Genomic DNA, 22,109 nt, shown 5'->3' with positions numbered 1-22,109 from the left:
ATCCCATCCAAAGTCCAAGAGAAATCATTTCTTTTTAAAGTCCCAGCCCTAAAACCACATAAAATATGGGTTTTCTTATTACTGTTTAAAAACAAGCTAGTTGTTTCCAAAGATAGACCAAAATTGATGTTGCCCATCTTTGCAGATATAACCTGTAACATGATGTGTGAACAGTTTATGGACTGATGGTGTGGCTGCACTGCCACTGGATACATTGATGTGCATTTCAGTGGCATTATGCTGTAGTGCTTGCATATATAAAGGAAAATATGCTTTATATACATATATGTACATTAAAAATCATGATTATTAGATGACAATGGATTATGAATGCAAACTCTTTTCTTAAATAGCCTTTTTTTACTAAATCCTCAAGAGAAGCAGTAATTCTAGGCTGTTCTTCAAACATGTTACCAAAAATTCATGTTAAGCCTTGGTAAAGAAGGGGCCCATATTACTGATTTGGCAAATCAACTGTTAGGAGCATGGATTGAGTGTAATCAGAAGTCATCATTTTCAGTAGGCAGGACTGCACACCAAGAAATAGAGTAGTTTCCTCTAGCTGTGGAATATTCAATCCACCATCATCAAAGGATCAGATTCAACAATTGTTAAAGGAACAATGAAATGGGTCTTCTTTTCTCAAATTAACTTGGTGTCTGTTTTGGTGTCCTATAACCCAGCCAGTTTTCCGAGATGAAAACACAACAACAAAACCTGGCAAGTTTTGAACATCTCGGATTGGTAGCCTGAACCTCATAAAACGTGTAAGTGAAGAGCAGAACATAAAGCTGTCAATTTGATTTCCTAATAGCTCTTAAACCTTACCAGATTTTATTACAGACCTAAAATTAGCCTTGTTTTCAGACCTGGAGCTTTTTCAAGTTTTTCATACTTCAAGCCTTTCAGCTAGCAAGTCTGAGTTTTCAGCACCCAGCAATGGAAACAGTACTGGAGCATCTGACACGTTTCTGCTTCCATAACTAGCAGACCTTTATAGGGTAAATCAGACTTTCTTCATCGAGCTGGTGGGCTTTGACATTTCCTATATAGCTGTGTTTAAGCTGACAACTGTGCATGGTGTTATGACTGGGGCGTAAAACACTAGAAGATGGAGCAGCTCTGCTCTGGAGACAGGCTGAGAGAGCTCGGCTTATTCAGCCTGGAGAAGGCTCTGGGGAGACCTTAGAGCAGCTTCCAGTGCCTAAAGGGGCTACAATAAACCTGGAGAGGGGCTTTGGAAAAGGGTCTGTAGGGATAGGACAAGTGGGAATGGCTTTAAACTGACAGGGGAGATTGAGATGAGATTTTAGGCAGAAGTTCTCCCCTGTGAGGATGGTGAGGTCCTGCTCATCCAGTTGCAACACCTTCCACTAGACCAGGTTGCTCCAAGCCCCATCCAACACTGCCAGGGATGGGGCAGCCACAGCTTCTCTGGGCAACCTGTGCCAGCGCCTCAGCACCCTCACAGGGAAGAACTTCTGCCTAAGATCTCATCTCAGTCTCCCCTCTGGCAGGTTAAAGCCATTCCCCCTTGTCCTGTCCCTACAGGCCGTTCTAAGAAGCCCCTCTCCAGCTTTCTTTCTCAGCCCTTTTGGGTACTGGAAGGCTGCTATAAATGCACTTCTCCATGTCTCCTGCTGGCTTTGTGAATATTATTCCAAGGCACTCTCCCCTCTCTGTATGTAAAGTGAGAAGCCTGTGTGGTAACACAAAGCCTTTGGCTGTAATTACGGGCTACCTGAAAATTGGGCATTGTGGCACTGCATATTCCCGTGCTAAGACCCCCTTTGCAAGTCCGGGGTCTATCCATGCGGATAATCCTCTGCCGTCCAGACCAGTGCTCTGTGGGCAGAAGAAGGGATATGTGTAGCTCTGAAATGTGGAATGCCTGGCAGGGATGGGAAATCCGGGGGCTCTAACGGATCATGGCCTCTGCCGAGCGGCGTAAGGAGGAACCGGTGACACGGAGGGAAAGCTTCCGAGAGGCAAGTGTTGCTCTAATAGGCTGGATTACTCACTGCGCTTGTTCAGATTCCTGTTAATGCTGGCAGCGGGAGTTTTCCCGAACACCAACGAACAATGAGTCATTCCCAGGTGTTTGGATTTGAAAAAGCTTTAGATTTTTATTTCAATTTCAAAAAGAAACCGGCACAGCCCCCGCCACCCGCTTTGCCGTCGCGTTCCCTGGGAGCTGAAGCCACTCCTCCCCTGCGCAGCGAGGGATTGATTCCATTCCTTCACTTCGCTTTGGATTTATTCTTTCCCTGCCTGCCCCGAGCAGGCAGGACCAATCCGGGGGCTTCCCTCACTGTTCCAGCGCCTTTTCCCTCCCCTCTCCGGGTAGGAACCCGCTCTACTGCAGGAGGGAAAATGAGGTGGTGGCTGCTGCTCTCCCTTCCGTCTGCTAGCTGAATGAGTTTTATTAGGTTTGCTTCGTTACGTTTTCCCTCCAGGTTTTCTGCTCGGCACTGGGGGAGCCAGGAAATTCTGTGGCCACTGGCTGGTTTTTATTTAAAATCTTAGCTGGCAGTGAACGTTTCTCCTCCTGCTCCAGCGTTGTCCTGTTCACAGCTTTTAAGGCTTAAGAAGCTTGATTCTGTAAGGCTTGTATCCAAGGGCATCAGTCATTAACACGCTGAGCTACATCTGCTTCTTGGCTAAGGCTGAAGAGAGACATCTTAAGCTGGAAATCCTGCTTGCTCACTCGCTCGCTCTTTAGTGCGGACAGAAGGAGAAGCATATGCAGGAGCAAGTTCCTTTTTCTTATGATGATGATTATTATTATTCCAAAAGGCTGCCTCACTTTGGAGATGCACTGACAAGATAATGGAGTGAAAGTCTCCTGTTTCCAGGGAAGAAAATTACGGCAATCAGCCAAAGAAAGGAAAAAGAGCAAGTTAAATACCAGCAGAAATAGGAAGGAGGACAGTGGTGAAGAGCTGAAAATAAAATTAGAGGAAACAGGTGGAAGGCTGGCATAAAGCTGGGAGGGATTTTAGGCTCGAGTGTTTTCCCTTTGCACCCCCATCCCTCCCGTTTTTTTCTGTTTGGTTGGGTTTTTTTTGGTTTTGTGGTTTTTTTTTGTTGTTGTTGTTGTTTTTTTTTCATTTTTGTTTGTTTTTTTTTGGTAGGTTTTATTGCTGCTTTTAAATTCTAAGCTGGTTTTGGAGATCCCTGCAGAAAAGCAGGCTGCTTTAGTGTAGAGCAGCTTCCACAGCGTGTCCTTTTCTCTTTCCCTGCCTGCTGCCCCTGCTGTTGCTGCTGCTGCTGACAGAAACGTGTTAGGAAAGCAGAAAGAGAAAATGCCAGCCATCCTGGTAGCCTCCAAAATGAAATCAGGACTACCTAAACCCGTCCACAGCGCTGCTCCAATCCTGCATGTCCCAACAGCCAGGACCATTCCACAACCCTGTTACCTGAAGTTTGGGAGCAAGGTGGAGGTGACGAAGCCACTGTATTCCAGCCAGATTCCTCTCAAATCTTCAAATGGACAAGAAAACGGAGGAGATGGACTCCCACCAAGGAAGAGTGGCTCTGTAGAAAATGGATTTGACACACAGGTTAGGAGGCACCTGGTGTTGGGGTTGGTGTACACAGGGATTTGTTTCTATACTGAATGTGTGCACCAGGTTTTCAGAGGTGGATAGCAGTGGTGTTAGCAGTGAGAGTGTGTATGCAATAACATCTGTCTGCAGTGGTAGGATGGTTTATATTCTGCATAGTGGCATGTGTTATCCAGGAATGGTTTTGTAATTCTGTCAGCATATGGTGGAGCTGCTGGTGGGCTGGTGGAGGGCTGGTGCAGTGTGTGCTGTTTGCCCGCATGTTGCCTTCCCTCCTGCCTTTGCTTGGACTTTGGGGGGGGGGGGGGGGGGGGTATGGAAAGGAGATGGTAGAGATGTTGTTTATGGGGTGGGTGTTCTTTGTGTTCTTTCTATAGGTGCTGAGTGTAACAGCTGGGTTGGGAATGGATTGCTGGTTGTCAGGAATGTGCTTTGTGTTTGGTTATGTACTGTACCAGAGCATTAGTTGTGTGAACATTAAGTATTTGTAGTTGTGTGAGGAGTGAATGGGAGGCAGTGTTTGAGCTGAAATTACCATATGCATGTCATTCTCAGTGCAGCTAGATCAAATAGATTATGTAGGGAATGAACATTGGAGTGGAATTGTCTGGTTTAATGCCACATGCATGACATCATAGATGCCGCCCATTATCAGTAAGCATCTTTTAGATTTCCCTTTCATGTGTATCAGTTTTCTGACATATTTTTAGAGATGCTGCTTTCTGTATCGGGGGGAGGAAGGTACGTTCTTCAGCTCATTGGATTTTTATCAGCACAGTGACACTTCTAGCATAGCTCACATTGCCTAGTGCTGCTGATGCCCCGGTGTGCTCACCAGTAGTGTAAGCACACAGTAGGTGTTCGCCTACTACAGGGTGGGCAAAGCAGATGGGCTGCTGCAGCAAGCAGAATTGATTAACGTTACACGGATATTGCAGTGGAGCAGCATGGTGTATTTTGGCAACAGTCATATCCATGACAAGATCTGAGCCCAGGAGAAGGTGATACCATTACACTGGGGTAGGGAAATGATGACAGATACCTTTATTTTTTTTTATCTTTTCCTTCCTCAAGCAGATCATCCCTATCATCTAGGTTTTTAATTCTATGCTCTCGTAACCCTAATTCTATTCAGACCAGTCCGACTACTGATTGGCCCCATGCCCTGGATTTTAGGATTGTTGCTGGTAGACAGGGTGATGTCTTGTTTTGCTCAGGCCAGACAAATAGGACTGTAGTGGTTCCTGAGGGACTGAGAGCAGGAAAAGGAGTCAGGCAAGTACTGATGGCAGGGTGGTGGCAGCAGACTGACTGACCTGTGCCTCACATCTTGTTCTTAAGGGAGAAACAAGTACTTTTACTTTGTGCTGGATCTTGTCCTTAGGATTATGAAATATCAGCAAAAGCTCATTATATGTTGCTCTTTCTCTCAGACACACCTGGGTTTCTGCATAGAAATTTATATTTGTGCAGAAGTGTTATTCATCAATCATAACAGTTTAGAATGCCCATGGCAGGGAGGTTGGAACTAGGTGAACTTTAAGGTCCTTTCCAACCTAAAGCATTCTGTAATTCTGTGAAACAGAGATCCTTCAATTGCTAGCTGTTTGCAGCAGTAAGGGGAATACTGTGGTGGTTTTAACCCTTACCCAGATGTGGAACAAACCCCATATTTTATATCCTGATATTGAAAGGGTCTTCATGCTAACCTGTTGTATTTCAACAGGGAGTGATTTTGGCCAAGAAAAACTTCAAATAAATTTGCCTTTTAAATAACCTCAACAGCAGGAGAAATCACTTTGTCACTCTCAGTAACCTCATTTAGGTAACAGGCTTAGCAGATGACCAGTACCTTTTAAGGTATGAACTGCTGAGGTCTGTTTTACTACCCATTGTCTTGAATAAGCACAGTCCTATTTTGTTACTGTCATTGATCCAACCTTGATCCCTCTGCCCACATAAGCATGCAGAGTTTTGCCATTCAAGGTCATAATTTGGAATGTTGGTCTGTATCTGAAGGGAGGATTTTTTCCAGATTGGTTGTATCAAGGGCACCGTTCTTTTCTTATTCTACCACCCCTTCCTCCCAAGGAAAAAAGGCTGGATGGACACATGCCAGATGCTGTGTCAGCAGCTGAATTATTTTTATCTTGGAAAACCTTCAGCTACATTCAGGTATAGAAATGCATTCTGATGATAAGCCTAGGAAGGTTTAGTCTTAAACACTGCACTAGGACTAAATACCCCAAGAATCATAGCTATGTCCTATGGAGTGATGACTCGCTTCTCTGGATATTTTATCTTAAGCAGCAATGTGGCCTTCACTATTTTATTGTACCTGATATTCCATATGAGGGAAGTTCTGTTCTTATTGTGGCATTTTGAGTTTAGAGGCACAAGTTGAACCGATGCTGAATTTTTTGGCACCTGTCTTTTGTAGATCTTGGTCACCGCATGGAGTTTGCAGCCCAAGGGGAAAGACATAATATCCTCCTGTGTGGGTTAAAGAGAGATTGTGACACTTGAATCAAATCTTCCAATACCTAAAGGGGCTGACAAGAAATCTGGAGAGGGTGTTTGACAAGGGTCTGTAGGGACACGACAAGGGGCAATGGCTTTACCCTGACAGAGGGGAGAGTGAGATGAGCTCTTAGGTTCTTCCCTGTGAGGGTGGTGAGGCACTGGCACAGGCTGGCCAGAGAAGCTGTGGCTGCCCCATCCCTGGCAGTGTTCAAGGCCAGGCTGGACGGAGCTTGGAGCAACCTGGTCTAGTGGAAGGTGTCCCTGCCCATGGCAGGGGGTTGCAGCTGGATGAGTTTTGAGGTGCCTTCCAACCCAAACCATTCTATGAAAAACCAAACAAATAAGAATGACCGACATCCATGTAACTGGTGCTTTGATCCTTGCTGAGGTTCAGCTTGGAATTTGAAGTCCCAGACTGTTGGAGCTAGAGGCATAAGCTATTTCTGTCAAAACCCAAGCTGATATCAGGCCACTTTCAACACAAGTGGTGGAGAAGCATTGCTTTTGTACAACTGCTTAGTGGTTCAGGCATTCACTCAAGAGAATTCAGCTTCTATTTCAACACAAGCGAATTCAAACTGCTATTACATCTTTGAGGGCGTTCGTAATCAATAAGCTACAGGATGTTCTGGTAGTATTTTAGGGAGCTGCTCTTAGTCCTGTTGAAGTTAGTCCTCTTTGCAGTACATTACACAGAATTCAGTTGCATGCATAGAATAGAAAGAGAGCACAATCTGACCTAATGTTTAGGACATCTGCTTGGTCATGTACTGTACGAGAGGGGATGGAGGGCTGAAACAGATAGATCGTCCACCTTTAATTATTTGTACGTATGAGTTTTTCTCTTCCATCATGGTGTATATATGCTTCCACTTTGAATTTGTGGATGCCTTTTCCCTGCAACTTGTTTACTGATTATTCTGCAGAAGAGCCTGTGTCTAGTGCGTAGACTAGAAGCAGCAATGTGAACGTGTTCTAATACTGTTTTAGCATGTTTCAAGCCACTTGCAGAGTGGTGCTGGGTTCAGGAGCTTTTTCAGTGCCAGGTGGGACCTATCCTGAGCCTGATTCTTAAAAGCATATGGGCACTGCAGGTGGTATTCATTGCAATACTCATTTTTTTAATGTCCTACCTGAGAAATGTGGCATCAGTGATAACTTCTTAATATTTTGACACATTTTTTTTGTTCTTGATATGGTTTTACATGTGTCAGCTGGATTTCACAGTAACTGCAGGTTTTGTGCCTTAAGGCCATATAAGGGCAATGTGTTATTTAAAATGCTGTGCGATTTATAAAAAGCATTTTTCATAGTTTTTCAGTAGTTCCCAAAGAAAGGTCTGAGGGTTTTAGAATCAAGCCCATTGTAAATGCTACTGGGAAACCTCAGGTCGATGAATCATGGCAGTATCATTCCTATTTTATTGTTGCCGATACACACACTCCATTCATTTTTCCATATATTCCTTTTGTTGTGTACAACAGTATCCTACTGCTGCACTGGTGCTTTTGTCTAATTTGAAAACACCACCAATAAACCAGACCCATATTTAGATAGCATTGTTTTGGAAATATTTAACTTTGTTACCAGAGAAACTTCTGTCAAATAGATAGCAAGATAGTGATTCCTAACATACAAAAGGGTATTTCTTAGTTAGTCTGAAGAAGTTGTGTGTATTTGGCTACCAAGTTTGCTTTAGTTATTTAAGACAGAGGTCATTGTCTATTAGGAGTCCATGAATATGGTTGAATTGTTTGTGCAGGGTGCAAGAAGGAAGATACTGTTCCAGGAGCAGAGTCCGTTGCTATGTTATTGTGAAAGCCACTGAAGGAGATCATGGATTTATTTTTATTGCTGCTATGTTGTATTCTCTAGCTTCTTGAATTTTATTCTCTGGAGAACCTAAATAATGAGTACTGTTTGTATCCTAAGTAACTGTGGCAGTCCTAAAAGCACCGAGACCTTACTAACTCATTGGCCCCACAGTTTCCACTAGAACACTTCAAGTTCACAGGCATCTGTTTAACCTGGTATTCAAGAATGTGTATTCACCAATTGCCTACAGCTGTCCTTAATATTTGGCAGAGAGGCATGGGGGATGACTTGTGATTTCGCTGCAAACTTCTTTGCAATATTAATTTGCTTGAAGTTACGCAGCATACACTTTCCTTCTATATAGAAAAGAGCATGGTCAGCAGTTGAGGGAGGGGATTCTGCCCCTTCTGCTGCACTCTGGGGAGACCTCCCTGCAGTCCTGCGTCCAGCTCTGGGGCAACAGCACAAGAGGGACGTGGAGCTCTTGGAGCAAGTCCTGTTGAAGAGGGGCTTTGGACAAGGGCCTGGAGGGACTGAACAAGGGGCAATAACTTTAACTTGACAGAGGGGAGATTGAGATGAGCTTTTAGGCAGAAGTTCTTCCCTGTGTGGGTGGTGAGGTGCTGGCACAGGTTGCCCAGAGAAGCTGTGGCTGCCCCATCCCTGGCAGTGTTCAAGGCCAGGTTGGACACAGGGGCTTGGAGCAACCTGATCTATTGAAAGGTGTCCTTGCCCATGGCAGGGGGTTGGAACTGGAAGAGCTTTAAGGTCCCTTCCAACACAAACCAGACTGGGATTCTGGGACATGTAAGATTTAGATGCTCTACTAGGTGTTATGTTATTCCTCTCTACTTTTGCTCTAGACTAGGCAAACATAATTCTTTTAACCTTTTCTCTCAGGATTTCTAGAACTCTTAGTGTGCTTCATTCTGTATACTGAGCTCTTCAGTTTGCCTAGACCTTTTAAAATTAGTTTAGTTCCAGACTTGATAGATGTCATTGTCTGCAATAGAACTACCTTCCTTACCTAGATTTTTCTTCACATTGCCCTCCCAGTTTGTGAAGGTCATTTTGAGTTGGTCATTCTAGACCCAGGGTGTTTTAGACCTCCCTGTTCTCTAGTCTTACGCTAAATTTTTTTCCATGTGGTTTAGTTGTTCTTCCACAATTTGTGAAGATCCTCTACATCTGTGTTCTCCAGAAACATCTACAGTACCCATTGAGACTAGAAACTTTTTCTCCTTAGCCATTCTGTAGTCAACGACGATGATATGGAATGGAATTGGTGGAAAAGCTCCATTACAGATCACTGCCAAAAATGTATTGGATAGCCATTCCCATGTTGATAGCACACTACTGACAGACTTCAGGGAGCTTTTCAGTCAGTTGTGTGCTGCTATAAAATACTTTAGCTGCTCACAAATTCATTACTTAATAGATTGCTCCAGTATTTTTCCATGCTTCAAATTTAGGCTGACATCAACTGTTTGATGAGCCACATGTGCATTGCAATCTACTGGCTTTTCATTGGCCTTCTCTGCTTCACCATGTCGTTAGCAGTCCACATGGAGCCATATAGTTCAGATATTAGTAACTACTTTTCTATATATTAATTAACTTTATCAGAAGCTGTTTATATTCCATATCACTGTCTTGCTAATGTGAAGTTTCATGGAGAGAAAGATTAATAGAGCAATTGCAGAGAAATTATGCCTGCCTTTCTTATATGAACCATTTTTATGTGTGGTACTAGGCTTTACAGTTTTACTACAGAACCATCTTGCAGAAGGGATAGGAATCAAGCAAATCTTTACCTGTACCCAATTGCAAGTCAGATGAACATGGACTGGTTTCAGTGCCATTGTGTGAGCTGTATAAAATTTTGCCCCGCTATCACCACTGAGCTAATTATAAAAAGAACTGATAAGAAACATGGTTGGTAACATTGATTTCTTAACCATGAAAGGTAGCTTTTTGCAGTGTTGGAAGATACCAAGTGAGGACATGTTCAGGGTGTGTTCAGAGGAGAAATTTTACTGAAGAGTTGGGAGAATCTAAGAACTATAGATTCAGGCTATCAAAATATATAACTACTGTCGTGGTTTAAACCCAGTCAGGCAACTCGTTCACTCACTCCCCCCCTTTCTTGCCCTCCCCCTGCTCTCGGAGGGACAGAGAGGAGAATCGAAAAGAATGCAACTCCCACGGGTTGAGATAAGAACAGTTTAGTAACTAAGGTATAACACAAATCACTACTGCTACCACCAGTGATAATAATGATAAAGGAAATAACAAGGGAAGAGAATACAACATCTCACCACCAGCCGACCGATAACTCGCCCCCCCAGCCCGACCAAGCTCTCCTGATACCTCCTCCAACCCTGCAGACTCCCAGCCCTTCCGGCTCACTCCCAGTTACCTCCTGGGCATGACGTGCTGTGGTATGGAATACCTCTTTGGTCAGTTTGGGTCAGGTGTCCTGTCTCTGCTTCCTCCTCGCTTCCCCTCCTCCCTGGCAGAGCATGAGGCTCACAAAGTCCTTGGCCAAACCAAAACATCCTTGTTATCAGCTCTGTTCCCAAGCTGAAAGTCAAAACACTGCACTGCACCAGCTACCAAGACGGGGAAAAATGACTGCTACTGCTGAACCCAGGACAACTACAAATAGAATTTTAATTGTATTAAAATTTGTAATAGTATTATTGAGCTTGCTCACGTAATTATTTATGCACCTAAGTACATTCCTGTGGAAAAAACCCTTGCTGAATCTTGCTTTTTGATGGATTTTTTTTCACACTGTAAGCAATCTGAGGCTATGAAGTAGCCAAATTCTTCTTCTAATTATTATTACAATGGTTTTCATAATATGTTTATAGATACATACTGGTAAATATGAAATTGTATGAGGTTGTTCCAAATTAAATATTACCAGATAGAAAACAAGAAAACAGTTTGGAAGTTGCCTTGTTATGATTAACATGGAGTTTATTTTATAAATGAATGGCAAACGCATAAAGACACTTACCCAAGGTCATAAAATCTGCAGTGCTCTAGAAAGTTACTAGCTAGTCCCCTGTTAGATTATCTTTCTCCTTTGCTGCTATTTGTTAATCAGTTCAAAATGCTTCTGCATATGGTGTCCATATGTTCTCCCTCTGTCCTTGAAACTCTCCGTTTACTTCATAAAATAGTATTTCTTCAGTGAACACTCTCACTTGCTTTGTCCTTGAATTAGCAAGTAATTTTTGTTGCCTCCTGTTCTGACACTTGATGTGTGGCGGCACCAAGCAGCACACTTAGCTACAGCAATCCTCTAACCAGAAATGAGTTAATCATTATTGTTTTATGTATTTTTCTTGCTCTCTTTCCCCATGCCTGCCTTTGCCCTCCTGGAGAATGTATTTGACAGCTTTTAGAGCGCTTTTTGTACTTTTCGTAGATAATTTGCCCATTGTGTGTTCAATAGAACTTCTCTTTCTTGATCCATGTATTGTATTTCAGTTCTCATAGGCACTCATTCTCTGCTGGAGGCTTGTTTGAACTGGAATTGTCTTCACCAGAGAAGTATGAGGTCTTTCTAGCTGATGTACCAGAATTGTTAATATTCAAATAGGGATTAAATAATTGTACTTTGAAAAGCAAGTGTGATATGAAGAAACTGAAAGACAAAAGCATCTGTGTCCAGGCACCGCTTGAGCTGTACGAGTATTCTTGGTAGTTGAAAGCCATGCTGATGTGCTTTATGGAGCTCATCATAAAGGAATATTTTCTTGTCTTTTGCAAAATAGAATCATAGAATCAGCCAGGTTGGAAAAGACCCTTAAGATCAAGTCCAACCGTTCCCCAGCACTGCCAAGGTCACTACTAAACCATGGTGCTGAGGACCTCATCTGCATGGCTTGTGAACACTTCCAGGGATAGTGACTCCACCACTATCCTGGGCAGCCTGTTCCAATGGCTGACCACCCTTTGGGGAAGAAATAGTTCCTAATATCCAGTCTAAACCTCCCCTGGTGCAGCTTGAGGTTGTTTCTTCTTGTCCTGTTACTTGTTACTTGGAAGAAATACTCTCATCAAAAACCAGTAGGTATGATATATGAAACATAACCTAAAGGAATCTCCTGAAGACTCAGAAAGGTACAAGTATATTGGTAGAGGAGAACTACAGATAATGCTTTTTAAAACTCCTGGCAGTAAACTTGAGTTTTACTTCTCAAAAAGAAAAAAAGCAAGGGGAAAAAATTGTATTAGAGCAAAGGTTGCCTGGTAAACAAGGTTTTTCCAAGTTTCAACTGAGAAGTACCAGAAAGGAAGAAAATTATGAGACCAACACCACCTGTGCTCTTTTTTATTTTTTTTGTCTCCAGTGGGTATTGGAAAAGAAGGCCTTTATTTTATTGAGATAGGAAGGGTGGATTCAGTGCTTGGTTTTGGGAATTCAGGGCTGGTTTTGGCTATTTTCGATTTCCTTTGAAGAGTCCTCTGAGAACCATCATCTACTCTGTAATTTCCAGATTATCTCACCCCTGGATTTAAACCTCTCTTCAATTTGTAGAGTATTTTAATGCTTTTAGCCTACAAGTCCCTTTTTCTTAATAAAGTGGAATAAATTAAGGAGGGATTGGCATCAATAATTGTTTTGTTTGAACTTCCCAAGCTTGCAAGACAGAATAAATATTATTATTTCTAAGTAATATTTAAGAAGATATGGTTCTGAATAAGGTGATTGCTAGGCCTTTAATGGAAGGATGTGCGTTGTATTCTTCCTTTTTTTTTCCCCATTTACTTTCTGCTTATTTAAGGTTTGGGGCTAAACTTTCTACTTTTATTCTGGTATAAATCAAGAGATGCTCTTAAAATTTAACCCATTATTCTTTGCAGCAAACTGTAGAATTTCATTCTCCTGAGAAGTTTACCTGGCTAAAAATACCCTGCTTGGATATTACTTTTAGGAACATCTATATTTGAAGTAAATAAATGGTCAGATTTTCAGTGTATTATTAGACATGAACTGTTGGTACATTTTGTAACAGGAAGCTGATGGTTTTCCATTCACCAGGAACTGGAATTCAGTCAAACACTTAGCCTGTACTTGTACGCCTCTAATTTTATCTGTAAATTGTTTTTTCTGAAATAGTTTGTGGAAACATTCTCAGTTTCTTCAGTTTTGTAATGCATAGGCATGGAAATAACTGCTAAAACTTAAAACAAATAAACCATTTATTAAAATAAATAATTGAGAAAACAGGTCACTTCTTATTTTAAAACAGGCTGAGATCTGAAATTTTACCCTGATTCCACCTACTTTTTTTTTCTCTTGAGAGTATTTTTAAGTGTGTTGTCCTTGGATTATTTTTCATTCTACTTTTGGGTTTTTTAGAATTGGAAGCAATGTGTGGGAAAACAATACATGAAAGGAAAAAATATCCAACTTCTGGATTTCAAAATATGCTTTACCAGGACATTTTCCCTTATGCATGGTCAGTTTTGGACTGTAATATCATCATATTTTGACAATGTCTTGTTTACTCCTATGGCTTTTCTTGAATATTTCCTTAAGCTCTCTTCCTATTATCACTTTGTGTGTTTTTTTTTTTTCCCTACAGCTATGGCTAGAAATTGCCTTATCCTCTTTTTCAAATTCGGCAAGAGTCCCTAAATCTCCTTATTTTAACTGTCCTGTCACTAATATTGGTCCATTTCTTCTGTCTTGTCATTTATGTGATGACCACTGTGGTATAATCCAAAAGTGTGCATTGGTGAGCTCATGTTTATGGTGTAGACTTGAGAATTGCCTGTAGGTAGCAGACAGGCAAGGCAGTGTTGGAGCTGTCAAGGGTCTGTGGGCTACTTTCAGTAGCAGATGTTGAGGTTTTATGACATGGTTTAGTGGTGGACTTGGCAGTCCTGGGGTAAAGGTTGGACTTGATGATCTTAAAGTTCTTTTCCAGGCTAGTTGATTCTATGATTCTATACAGGCAAGAAGAAAAACTGGACTGTAGAGGCCAAGGAACTAGGGACTGACAGGTATTTGTTTAGTTGCAAAAGCGCTTGCTGCACTTGACAGGAAATCATGGTCAGGTCTGTTAAACATGTATTCTTGGGCAATAAGTTGATGGATTCATCAGCACTTCCTTTGAAAGTGAAAACCTACCTATTCGTAAGAGTTCTAAATAGTATTAGACCTTCCTTCAAGCTCCAGGATTTCACAGGAGCGGAGGCCAATGTATTTGGTGCACTGTTCCCTCCATGCATTAGGTAGGGGAAGGGTGGGTTCTTAGCCGTGATGGTCCCAGAGGTGTAGAAGACCAGGCTGTAAAGCCTTCTTGGAGCAATCCAGACATTTTTGTTGCTACAACCTCCCCCAAAACAACCCTTAGCTTGCTGTACAGCTGCAGGTGTAGCTGTTCTCAGTGCTAGCATCTTGTTGATTTATGCTTTCTCCAAATGGAAGGATCTTGTTGGTTATGCCTTCTCCAACTGATAGGACTTAACTAAGTTCCTCAATAACTTCCATGTTCCTCCTCATCTCCCTAATAATCCTGTAGAAGCTGACAAGGCCTTTTTGCTAACAGGCAGCTTCCTCTTTCAGAGGTGCATAGGAAGAGTTATATAGGATGATGGCATCTTCTAGGAGGGCTGAGTAAAGACGCACATGTTTGGCTCTTGGAAGAAGTGGAAGAGCCATTTGGCAGGCTAGAATTGTAATTTTATGTATATTATGTCTGTCATGAAGCTCTTCAGAGGCTGTTCTTCTCATTGCCACAACATGCAAGGATCTGTGATACTTCTTGGCATCTCAGCCTCCTTGTAACCTATTTGACAGATCTGCCCTTTGGACAATGGAGAGACATTCTCAGTTGCAAAGGCTGTTGTAGTAATACCTGTTTGTTTCACATGATGAGATGAATCTCCCTGATAGGATCCCCTATCTTCTACTGAAAGGGCTGACTGGAAATTAATTTTATATTGTCTTTTTCTGTCATCTATTAATTCTATGCATTCACGAATCTGGTGAACAAAATGAATGCTCTTGTGGGATTTCATGTCACTGATCTAACTTGTGTGACATTTTATTGTTATGCTTGTATATCTTGAAACAAATATTTAGAAGTGGATTCCTTTTGCTTTAGCCATCTCCACTAGTAGAAACTACGGGTAGCCTTGGTACTGATAAGCTTAATACTGGTTTTGTACAGGTATATTTCAAAGACTGTAACAGCTCTTTTTCCACCTCTCATCTATTTTGGCTGTTTCTCAGATTATGACATTGATTACCAGGAAGTAATTTCTAATCAACCTGCATGAGTGGTCTAGCACATTTGCTTCCTTTTGCAGATAGATAGCTATAAGGCATAGCATTGTAAAATATAAAGATTTATGTCATGTCAAGTCAGAAATCCTCCTTAAGCCAATTTAGTGTGATGAAAAGTTATAACTTCTTAGAGAAATTTAATGTGAGAACAGTATTTGTATGCATATGTCAGAGGAACGCAGAGCTGGAACAGATGTAGAGGACACATTTGCATCCACGAAGATCAGTGCACAATTTTGTGGCTGGTAGAGACAGTAACTAATGGATTGGTCTCGTAAGACAGGTTTGATTCAGTTACAAATTATTCATAATTTTCAAGAGTCTTACAGGTATTTAAGCCTTCAAAACTAATTTACAAGATGTCATTTGTGTTTCAAGATCAAATGTGCATTTGCCATTTGAAGCAGTGGCTTAGAAATGGGTTTCGTTTTTTCTTGCTCAATAACCATGGGTGAAGTCGGTTTCTCAGGACAGCCATACATAACCCAGACTTGTCTGGACCTTAACTGGGATGGATTATTTTGGGAAGGAGTATTTTCAGCATTGCAGTGTCTCACTTCTCCGGGATGGACTGTGGAGCACATAGGGGACTGATTCTCCAGGGTAACGTGCCAAATGAGCACTGCCAAGGAAAGCTGGCAAAAAGGTGACGGTCCTCTAACATGGAGCTGGAAAAGGGAGGCAGTGACGTCCTAATTATCCCTAAACAACCTCACCAGGGGAATTCTAATGAGTTTGATTTAATTTACAAAACAAAACCACTTTCTGCTTTTCAAGAGCGAAGAGCAGTGGTTGCCTAGGATCCTGTTTCCAAGCAGTCAGATACAAACTTCCCTCACTGCAGCAATGAAGATTTCCTTCCCTGTAAGAGGTAGGAGCATTTTGGCCTTTTACCTTATAGGGTTTGGACCACGTGGAGTGATTTGTGGTGCATACACAGGATTGTGCAGTGGGGTGTAATGCCTGTGAGTCATACCCACTAGTGGTTTGGTTTATCAGGTTGAGTATCAAGACATGTATTTTTAACACAGGAATCGATTCCAGCTCTCCATTGTTGAGCAGGTTACTTGCTGCAGCAGGCACTTGAAAAAGGAGGAAAAAAAAAAGAAAAAAAAAAGTATATGGAGGAAGCTGAAATCAAAAAGCCAGTCTACAAAGGTCCTAGACTACTTAATAGCATATCCTTCACTCTCCTAGTATTTGTGATGATACTTAATCTCTTGGTCATGACGGTGTGAACTAGATAAAATATGGTCCTCTATTGCCTCCTGAGCTCCCTGAGATTCAGCAGAAAAGGGGTTTGCATTGAACAAACACAATTTTTTACCTATTACCTTTATAGCCTGAGAACTGTCCGTTGGTGTGGGACATTGTGGTGGGGACTGATGCCACCATAGGCTGCTGTGTCAGCATTGCTGAGCCAATGGCCTGTCACATCTACTCAGTGTTTATTATGCAGCATTAAGCAAAGAGAGATTTGGAATATCAGTGTTCCACTGGCAAATCGCTTAATTCAGGTATTTTTTTCAGTGGTTCCTACCACCTTATAGAAATGGACTTTCCACAAATAAAAGCCTCAGGCTTTCCATGCACATGTGCACATTTCGATCACATGAACAATGTCAATGGTGAAAGGGAGTCTTTTGTAAACCATCTTGTGAAGTGCGGCAGCACCACTCTGTGCAATTACCCCCCCCCCCATCTCCTTTCTTCTCTGACAGCAGCTGAAATGGCAGGGCTTGCGTTGGCCAGGACTTTGCATCACTTACAGGGCTGCTGTTAAATGCTGTGCTGAAATGGGTGGTAGCTCAGCTCATTTGCATAATTTAAAATGCCAGCTCGGTTTAATGTAGAGCAGCTGGTGTATCCTTAACTCCTTCAGGAGAAAACTTAATACCACCAGATCGCATTATCAGGGGCTATGCTACGTCTGCTTATTTATTTATTCCTTCTCTTTGCTGCTTCCCAGAGCATTAGTAGAGGCTATTTTTGTGTTCCCAGGGAAGGGCTTTGCTCTCTGTTGATATCTCTGTATCTTGCAGGGTTCACAAAGGGAGCAGTTGGTCCCTCTGTGACAGATATTGGTTGTGACTTTCTGCGCATCCACTTACACTGACCTTAGCAGATAGGACTCTAAATTAAGATGTGACATGATGGAGGGTGGTGAGATTAGTTGGAAGAGGGACAGGTGTAGAGGCCTGGATTATATGGATTACTGTATACTCAATTTCTTAGGGTTAAATTTCAAGGTTGAAAATGGCTAATTCCACAATTTGGAATTCGGCTGTGCCTTGCTATTCCTGTGGGTGCTGTGCTGGCTGGCAAAGTCACTTTGTGAGGGAAAGAGGAGTTGGAGGATCAAAGAGTTCCTTCGCTCCCCTGAAATAATTAGCACAGCCTCAGTGAGAGGATGGAGGGAGCATAATCTTTTAATACCAACCCTTCTCAAAATTGACCTTGTCACAGGCAGATTCAGCTTCCTGCAGAGGAACAGATGTATGATAGAGTCACTCTTACTGCATCAGAAATGGAATCCTCTGCCAAAATTCTTTTGCCTTTCCGTGGGCAATGGGCCTCTTATGCCAAAGAGCTCTGAACGTGCCTTTGGATGAGCTGTGGGATACCATGGCATGAAGACTAGATTTTACTAAGTCAGGGCTTCCTTAAGGCACTTATGATGGAGGTTTCTCTTGCTCTGGAAATTTTTATTCTCTGGAGTCAAGATTTGAACAGAGGTTTCCCATGGAACAGCTGTTTCAAATGGTCAGTTCTTGAAGACCCTTACTAGTTTCAACCACAAGTCATGGAGCTAGAGAAAAAAAAAACATATAGAATCATAGACTGGTTTGTGTTGGAAGGGGGCTTAAAGCTCATCCAGTTCCAACCCCCACTTGAAAATGTCTTAGACATCTGAAGTTAAAAAAAAAACCCAGCAATCAGAAGATATCATGTAGTTACTCAACTGACATCATTGCTGTATTTGGTGTATAGGACATGCAAGTCACATCAGTACAACAGAAAGGACATGTCTTCCCTAATGAAAACTGATTAATGTCATCTTTGTTGTGAAAGGGAAACCACTAAGAAGATGAAGTCCTATAATCTTCTTCTGTGAATGTAGACATGATAAATAGCCCTCAGTGATGAACTATATCATTATTTCATCTTGTGTTGTCCATGTGTAAGATCATTAGTATGCCTGCATGCTGAGGAAGGTTACAGCCCTGGATTATGTAGTCAAATCATTTATGTCATAGTGTTTGTATACCATAACTCAGTTGAACATCTGAATGGTTTTGATGCATAACATGCAAATCATTTCAACCATTTGAGGAAAAAAAAACATTTGCTAATAGTTACTCTTATAAGCAGTAAATTTAGTTAAGCAACATCCTTTAAATGGACAGAAACCATTTTGTGGGCCAGCTTAGAAGGTTCCATTATTACCGAGGTGGTGAGGTCTCGTAAGTGGATGTCAGGCACCAGGTCAGAACTTCCCAACAAATGATGCTGTTTGTGTTGATCAAGTCTGACTCTGCGCTTCTGGAGCAGGAGCAAATTAGCCAACTCCTCACTTACACTGCGTGTGAGTGACTTTATCCTCATCAATCATGTCACTTGGGTGCTTGAAGTATTGTTTGTTTCCTTTTTATAACTACAAGAGAAGTTTCTATATTTTAATGCTTTTCCATTGGTTAACACAAACTTTTCAGGGATCCAGGCTTGACCTCTAATGCTTATTATTTTATTCCTTGCTATTTTCCACCACAGACATTTTTAAGTCACGTTTTTTAGGACTTTTCCAGCTGGTCAAAAGGTTAGGAAAGCCAGTTCCACCAGACTGGATGTCCTGTGAAAAAGCTTGAAAGACACCAGGGCTTGTTTACTGGGGGTATTCAGTCTGGAGAAGAGAAGGCTCAGGGGGGAACTTACTGCTCTTTACAGCTGCCTGAAAGGGTGGAGCCAGGAGGGGGCTGCTCTCTGCTCCCAAGAAACAAGTGACAGGAGAAGAGGAAATGGCCTCAAGCTGCACCAGGGGAGGTTTAGACTGGAGATCAGGAACAGTTTCTTCCCTGAGAGGCTGTTCAGGCATTGATTGGAACAGGCTGCCCAGGGCAGTGGAGGTGTCACTGTCCCTGGAAGCATTAAGAAACCATGTAGACGAGGCCCTCAGTGCCATGGTTTAGTGGTGGCCTTGGCAGTGCTGGGGAATGGTTGGACTTGATGATCTTAAAGGACTTTTCCAACCTGGTTGATTCCATAGAACTAATTTTTATGATGCCTTCATTTTGAGCTGTGCCTTCATGCCAGGAAGACTTTCAGTCCTAAAAGGGCAGGGAGGATGCAGTGGTGACCCTGTGGGCCCTGGAGACCCACAGGCCATCAGTGTGGCTTCATACCAAGTCACCTCCTTGCTTCCTGCTGCTGTTTATCAGCAGCAACTCTCTTATCTCACAGGTGTTGTGTGGAGATAAACCCTTTATAATTCCAAGCAGCTCAGGTAAAGTGATACCTGGAGCCATGAGATGACCTTAAATAGCTAACTGTGTGACTCTTAAGCACTCATGCTTCAGTGTGATCTGCTTTCTACCTGAAGAAAATAAAATCAGTAAGGAATACTTGAATCAAAACAAGAGATACTTGATTTAAAATCTCTTCCATTCATGATACATGTATTTTAATAAAACTTGTGAAGATAGAAGGCTCATCATGACCTCTTTGTTAGGAGAAGCTTCTCAACTATAAACAGATATCATTACCTTTGATTGTGCCTTCTGAAAACAGCAATTTAATGCTGAAAATAATTTAAGGAGAAGGTAAGAATCGAAGAGCTGCATACTCCATTTCAAATTATAGTGAGGAATCTGTGGGCTGTGGGTTACAGTCTGCACTCCACTTCCATGCCATCTGTTACACAGAGAAAATAGTAGGATGTCCTTAGTAGGATGTCCTGCAATTAGGAAGCCACATAACAACCACCAGTTACACATGAAGACCTTGGGAGATTTGTAATGAAATCCAAGGCTTTGAAAGTACTGCTCTAAGAAGGAAGAGACGAGTGTAAAAAGGGATGCTGAGATTTTGGAGGACTGAAAAAGGGGGTTTTAAGCCCCGGGAATGATATGATTGACTGTGTTAGTAGAAGCGAGGAATCTGCAGAGTGCTAATTCGTAGCATGTAACACAGTCAGCTGGGAACTCTCTGTGGAGGCTGGAATTATGCTAATTTATGCAGTTCACATTGCTACTGAGGTTTAAAAATAGCTTCTTTTCTAGAGAACCAGAGCTACCGTATTGCTGCATGCGGCGGGGTGGCTTTGCGTTTGGCTTTGCAAATGTTACCAGGTTGAACACAGACCCAAACCCTACTTACATGATCCTCTTCCATGGAGGTCCAGCTGATTGTACAGCGTTGCATTGCTTCCAGTCAAGAGTCCGGAAGGGAGATGTTAGTCCTCTGGCTTCCAAATGGCACAAAAGTGTTTGTGGATACTGTGAATAGCTGTGGTGGTAGGCCTGAGTCTGAATGCTCAAAAGAATAGTTCAGATTAAAGTGTGTTTTGGGTTTCTTGGTATCTGGTTTTATTCTGTTGAGCCTCTCCCCTGTGGCTAAAGATGTGTGGTGCTTTGTAATACATCAGGAGTTATTTGCCTCACCTCCTGCCACTCTACACATCATTGTTTTCAGTCCTTATGGGATGTTAGGAACAAAAAGAGAGGCGAAAAAATCCTCCATGTATTAGTTGTGATTAAAACCAATTTTCAGGTTGTCATTGTTGAGCTGAATTTCCAAAAAGTGTGGGTGAAAGTGTGAAATAACAAGCATATCGCAGCTGGGTAACTTCTTACTTTAAGTTCTGAAAGAGCCAGAATGTATCTTGCAGTCAAAGTCGAAACTTAGCTTCATGAATAAAACCACAGACAATGTTGGAACTGGGTTTAAAGGCTGAAGCAACCTGGGACAGAAAGTCCTAGCTTGCAGCTTGCATTTGAAGAGCTGTTCCTCAGATGAGATGATGGCAATGGCTTTTGCCTACCAGAAGAGAAATTCTTTATACCCTAAGGATGAATGTGCTCAGTTTTGCAAGTCCACAGTGATGGGTGGAAGACATAATATAATATAATATAATATAATATAATATAATATAATATAATATAATATAATATAAATATAATATCCTTCCCTCCTTTTCTTCCACTGCCTTCTGTTGTCTTCACAACACCTTTCCAAGTCTTAGGGAAGACTTCTGATAAGGTCTTTAAGGTTTTTAATGCTTCCACCCCTCTCCTAGTTGTGGGCATGTCTTAACATTCTGCAGCTGACTGCTTCTCTTTCCCTCCCAGTCAGACAACTCAGCCCTTCCTGATGGATGTGACTGGGACTGACTGCTCTTGCTCATCAGCCTTAAGCTGTACATGGGAGCCAGGTGCTTCCTTTCTGCTTCCCGGTGAATCTCCACAGGAGTGAAAGTCAGTGTTAGAGCATGGGGTTGGGCTGGAAAAAGTGGGAGACTCCAGGCAGATGTTCCTCCAAGGTCTAATTTCTGTTCTAGATCATTGTACTGTATAGAGCTAGCAGGGTTTTATGGTTTATCATGTGCATCTAAATTGGTTAATATTTTGTAGGTGAAATACACAAGAGGGAGATTGTCTGTGTCAGATGGCTGTTTTAAAATAATCAGTTGTTAGTGTTTTGTTCAAATTCTTCCTCTAACTCAGCTCAGGAAGGACAGATCACCCCTGAAGGAGACCTTGGTGTTCATGCTGTCTCTTCAGTAGCTAGTGTGGAAAGAGAGATGGGTGTGGGTGTATCTCATTTAACAGAAAAATCTTAGTAGAGAGCAGTGGTTACAATGCAAGTTGTTCAAGGTGTGCTTTGGGATCGCATAA

The 22,109-nt window shown here is 42.1% G+C and overlaps 1 protein-coding gene and 1 long non-coding RNA gene across 3 annotated transcripts in view; one reads left to right on the top strand and one right to left on the bottom strand.

Moving 5' to 3' along the window:
* Nucleotides 1-2,100: 2,100 nt before the first annotated feature.
* Nucleotides 2,101-3,550, bottom strand: LOC134157865 (uncharacterized). The gene is made up of 2 exons (XR_009962495.1): nucleotides 3,420-3,550; nucleotides 2,101-2,845 (listed from the first exon to the last, which is right to left on the bottom strand). It is a non-coding gene; the product is annotated as an uncharacterized LOC134157865 (long non-coding RNA).
* NAV2 (neuron navigator 2) overlaps nucleotides 3,084-22,109 on the top strand; it is a 220,797-nt gene continuing 201,771 nt past the window's right edge. For both annotated transcript variants that reach the window (XM_062607289.1, XM_062607288.1), the window contains exon 1: nucleotides 3,084-3,563. In XM_062607289.1, coding sequence (XP_062463273.1) covers nucleotides 3,306-3,563 — 258 coding nt within the window. In that variant the 5' untranslated portion in view covers nucleotides 3,084-3,305. The remainder of the gene's footprint in view (nucleotides 3,564-22,109) is intronic.

The sequence above is a fragment of the Pezoporus occidentalis genome, unplaced genomic scaffold, assembly GCF_034315485.1.
Source record: "Pezoporus occidentalis ecotype Australia unplaced genomic scaffold, CSIRO_AGI_Poc_V1 ctg121, whole genome shotgun sequence".
NCBI lineage: Eukaryota > Metazoa > Chordata > Aves > Psittaciformes > Psittacidae > Pezoporus > Pezoporus occidentalis.
The sequence above is the reverse complement of the archived record's forward strand: the minus strand, read 5'-3'. Positions and strand labels throughout refer to the sequence as shown.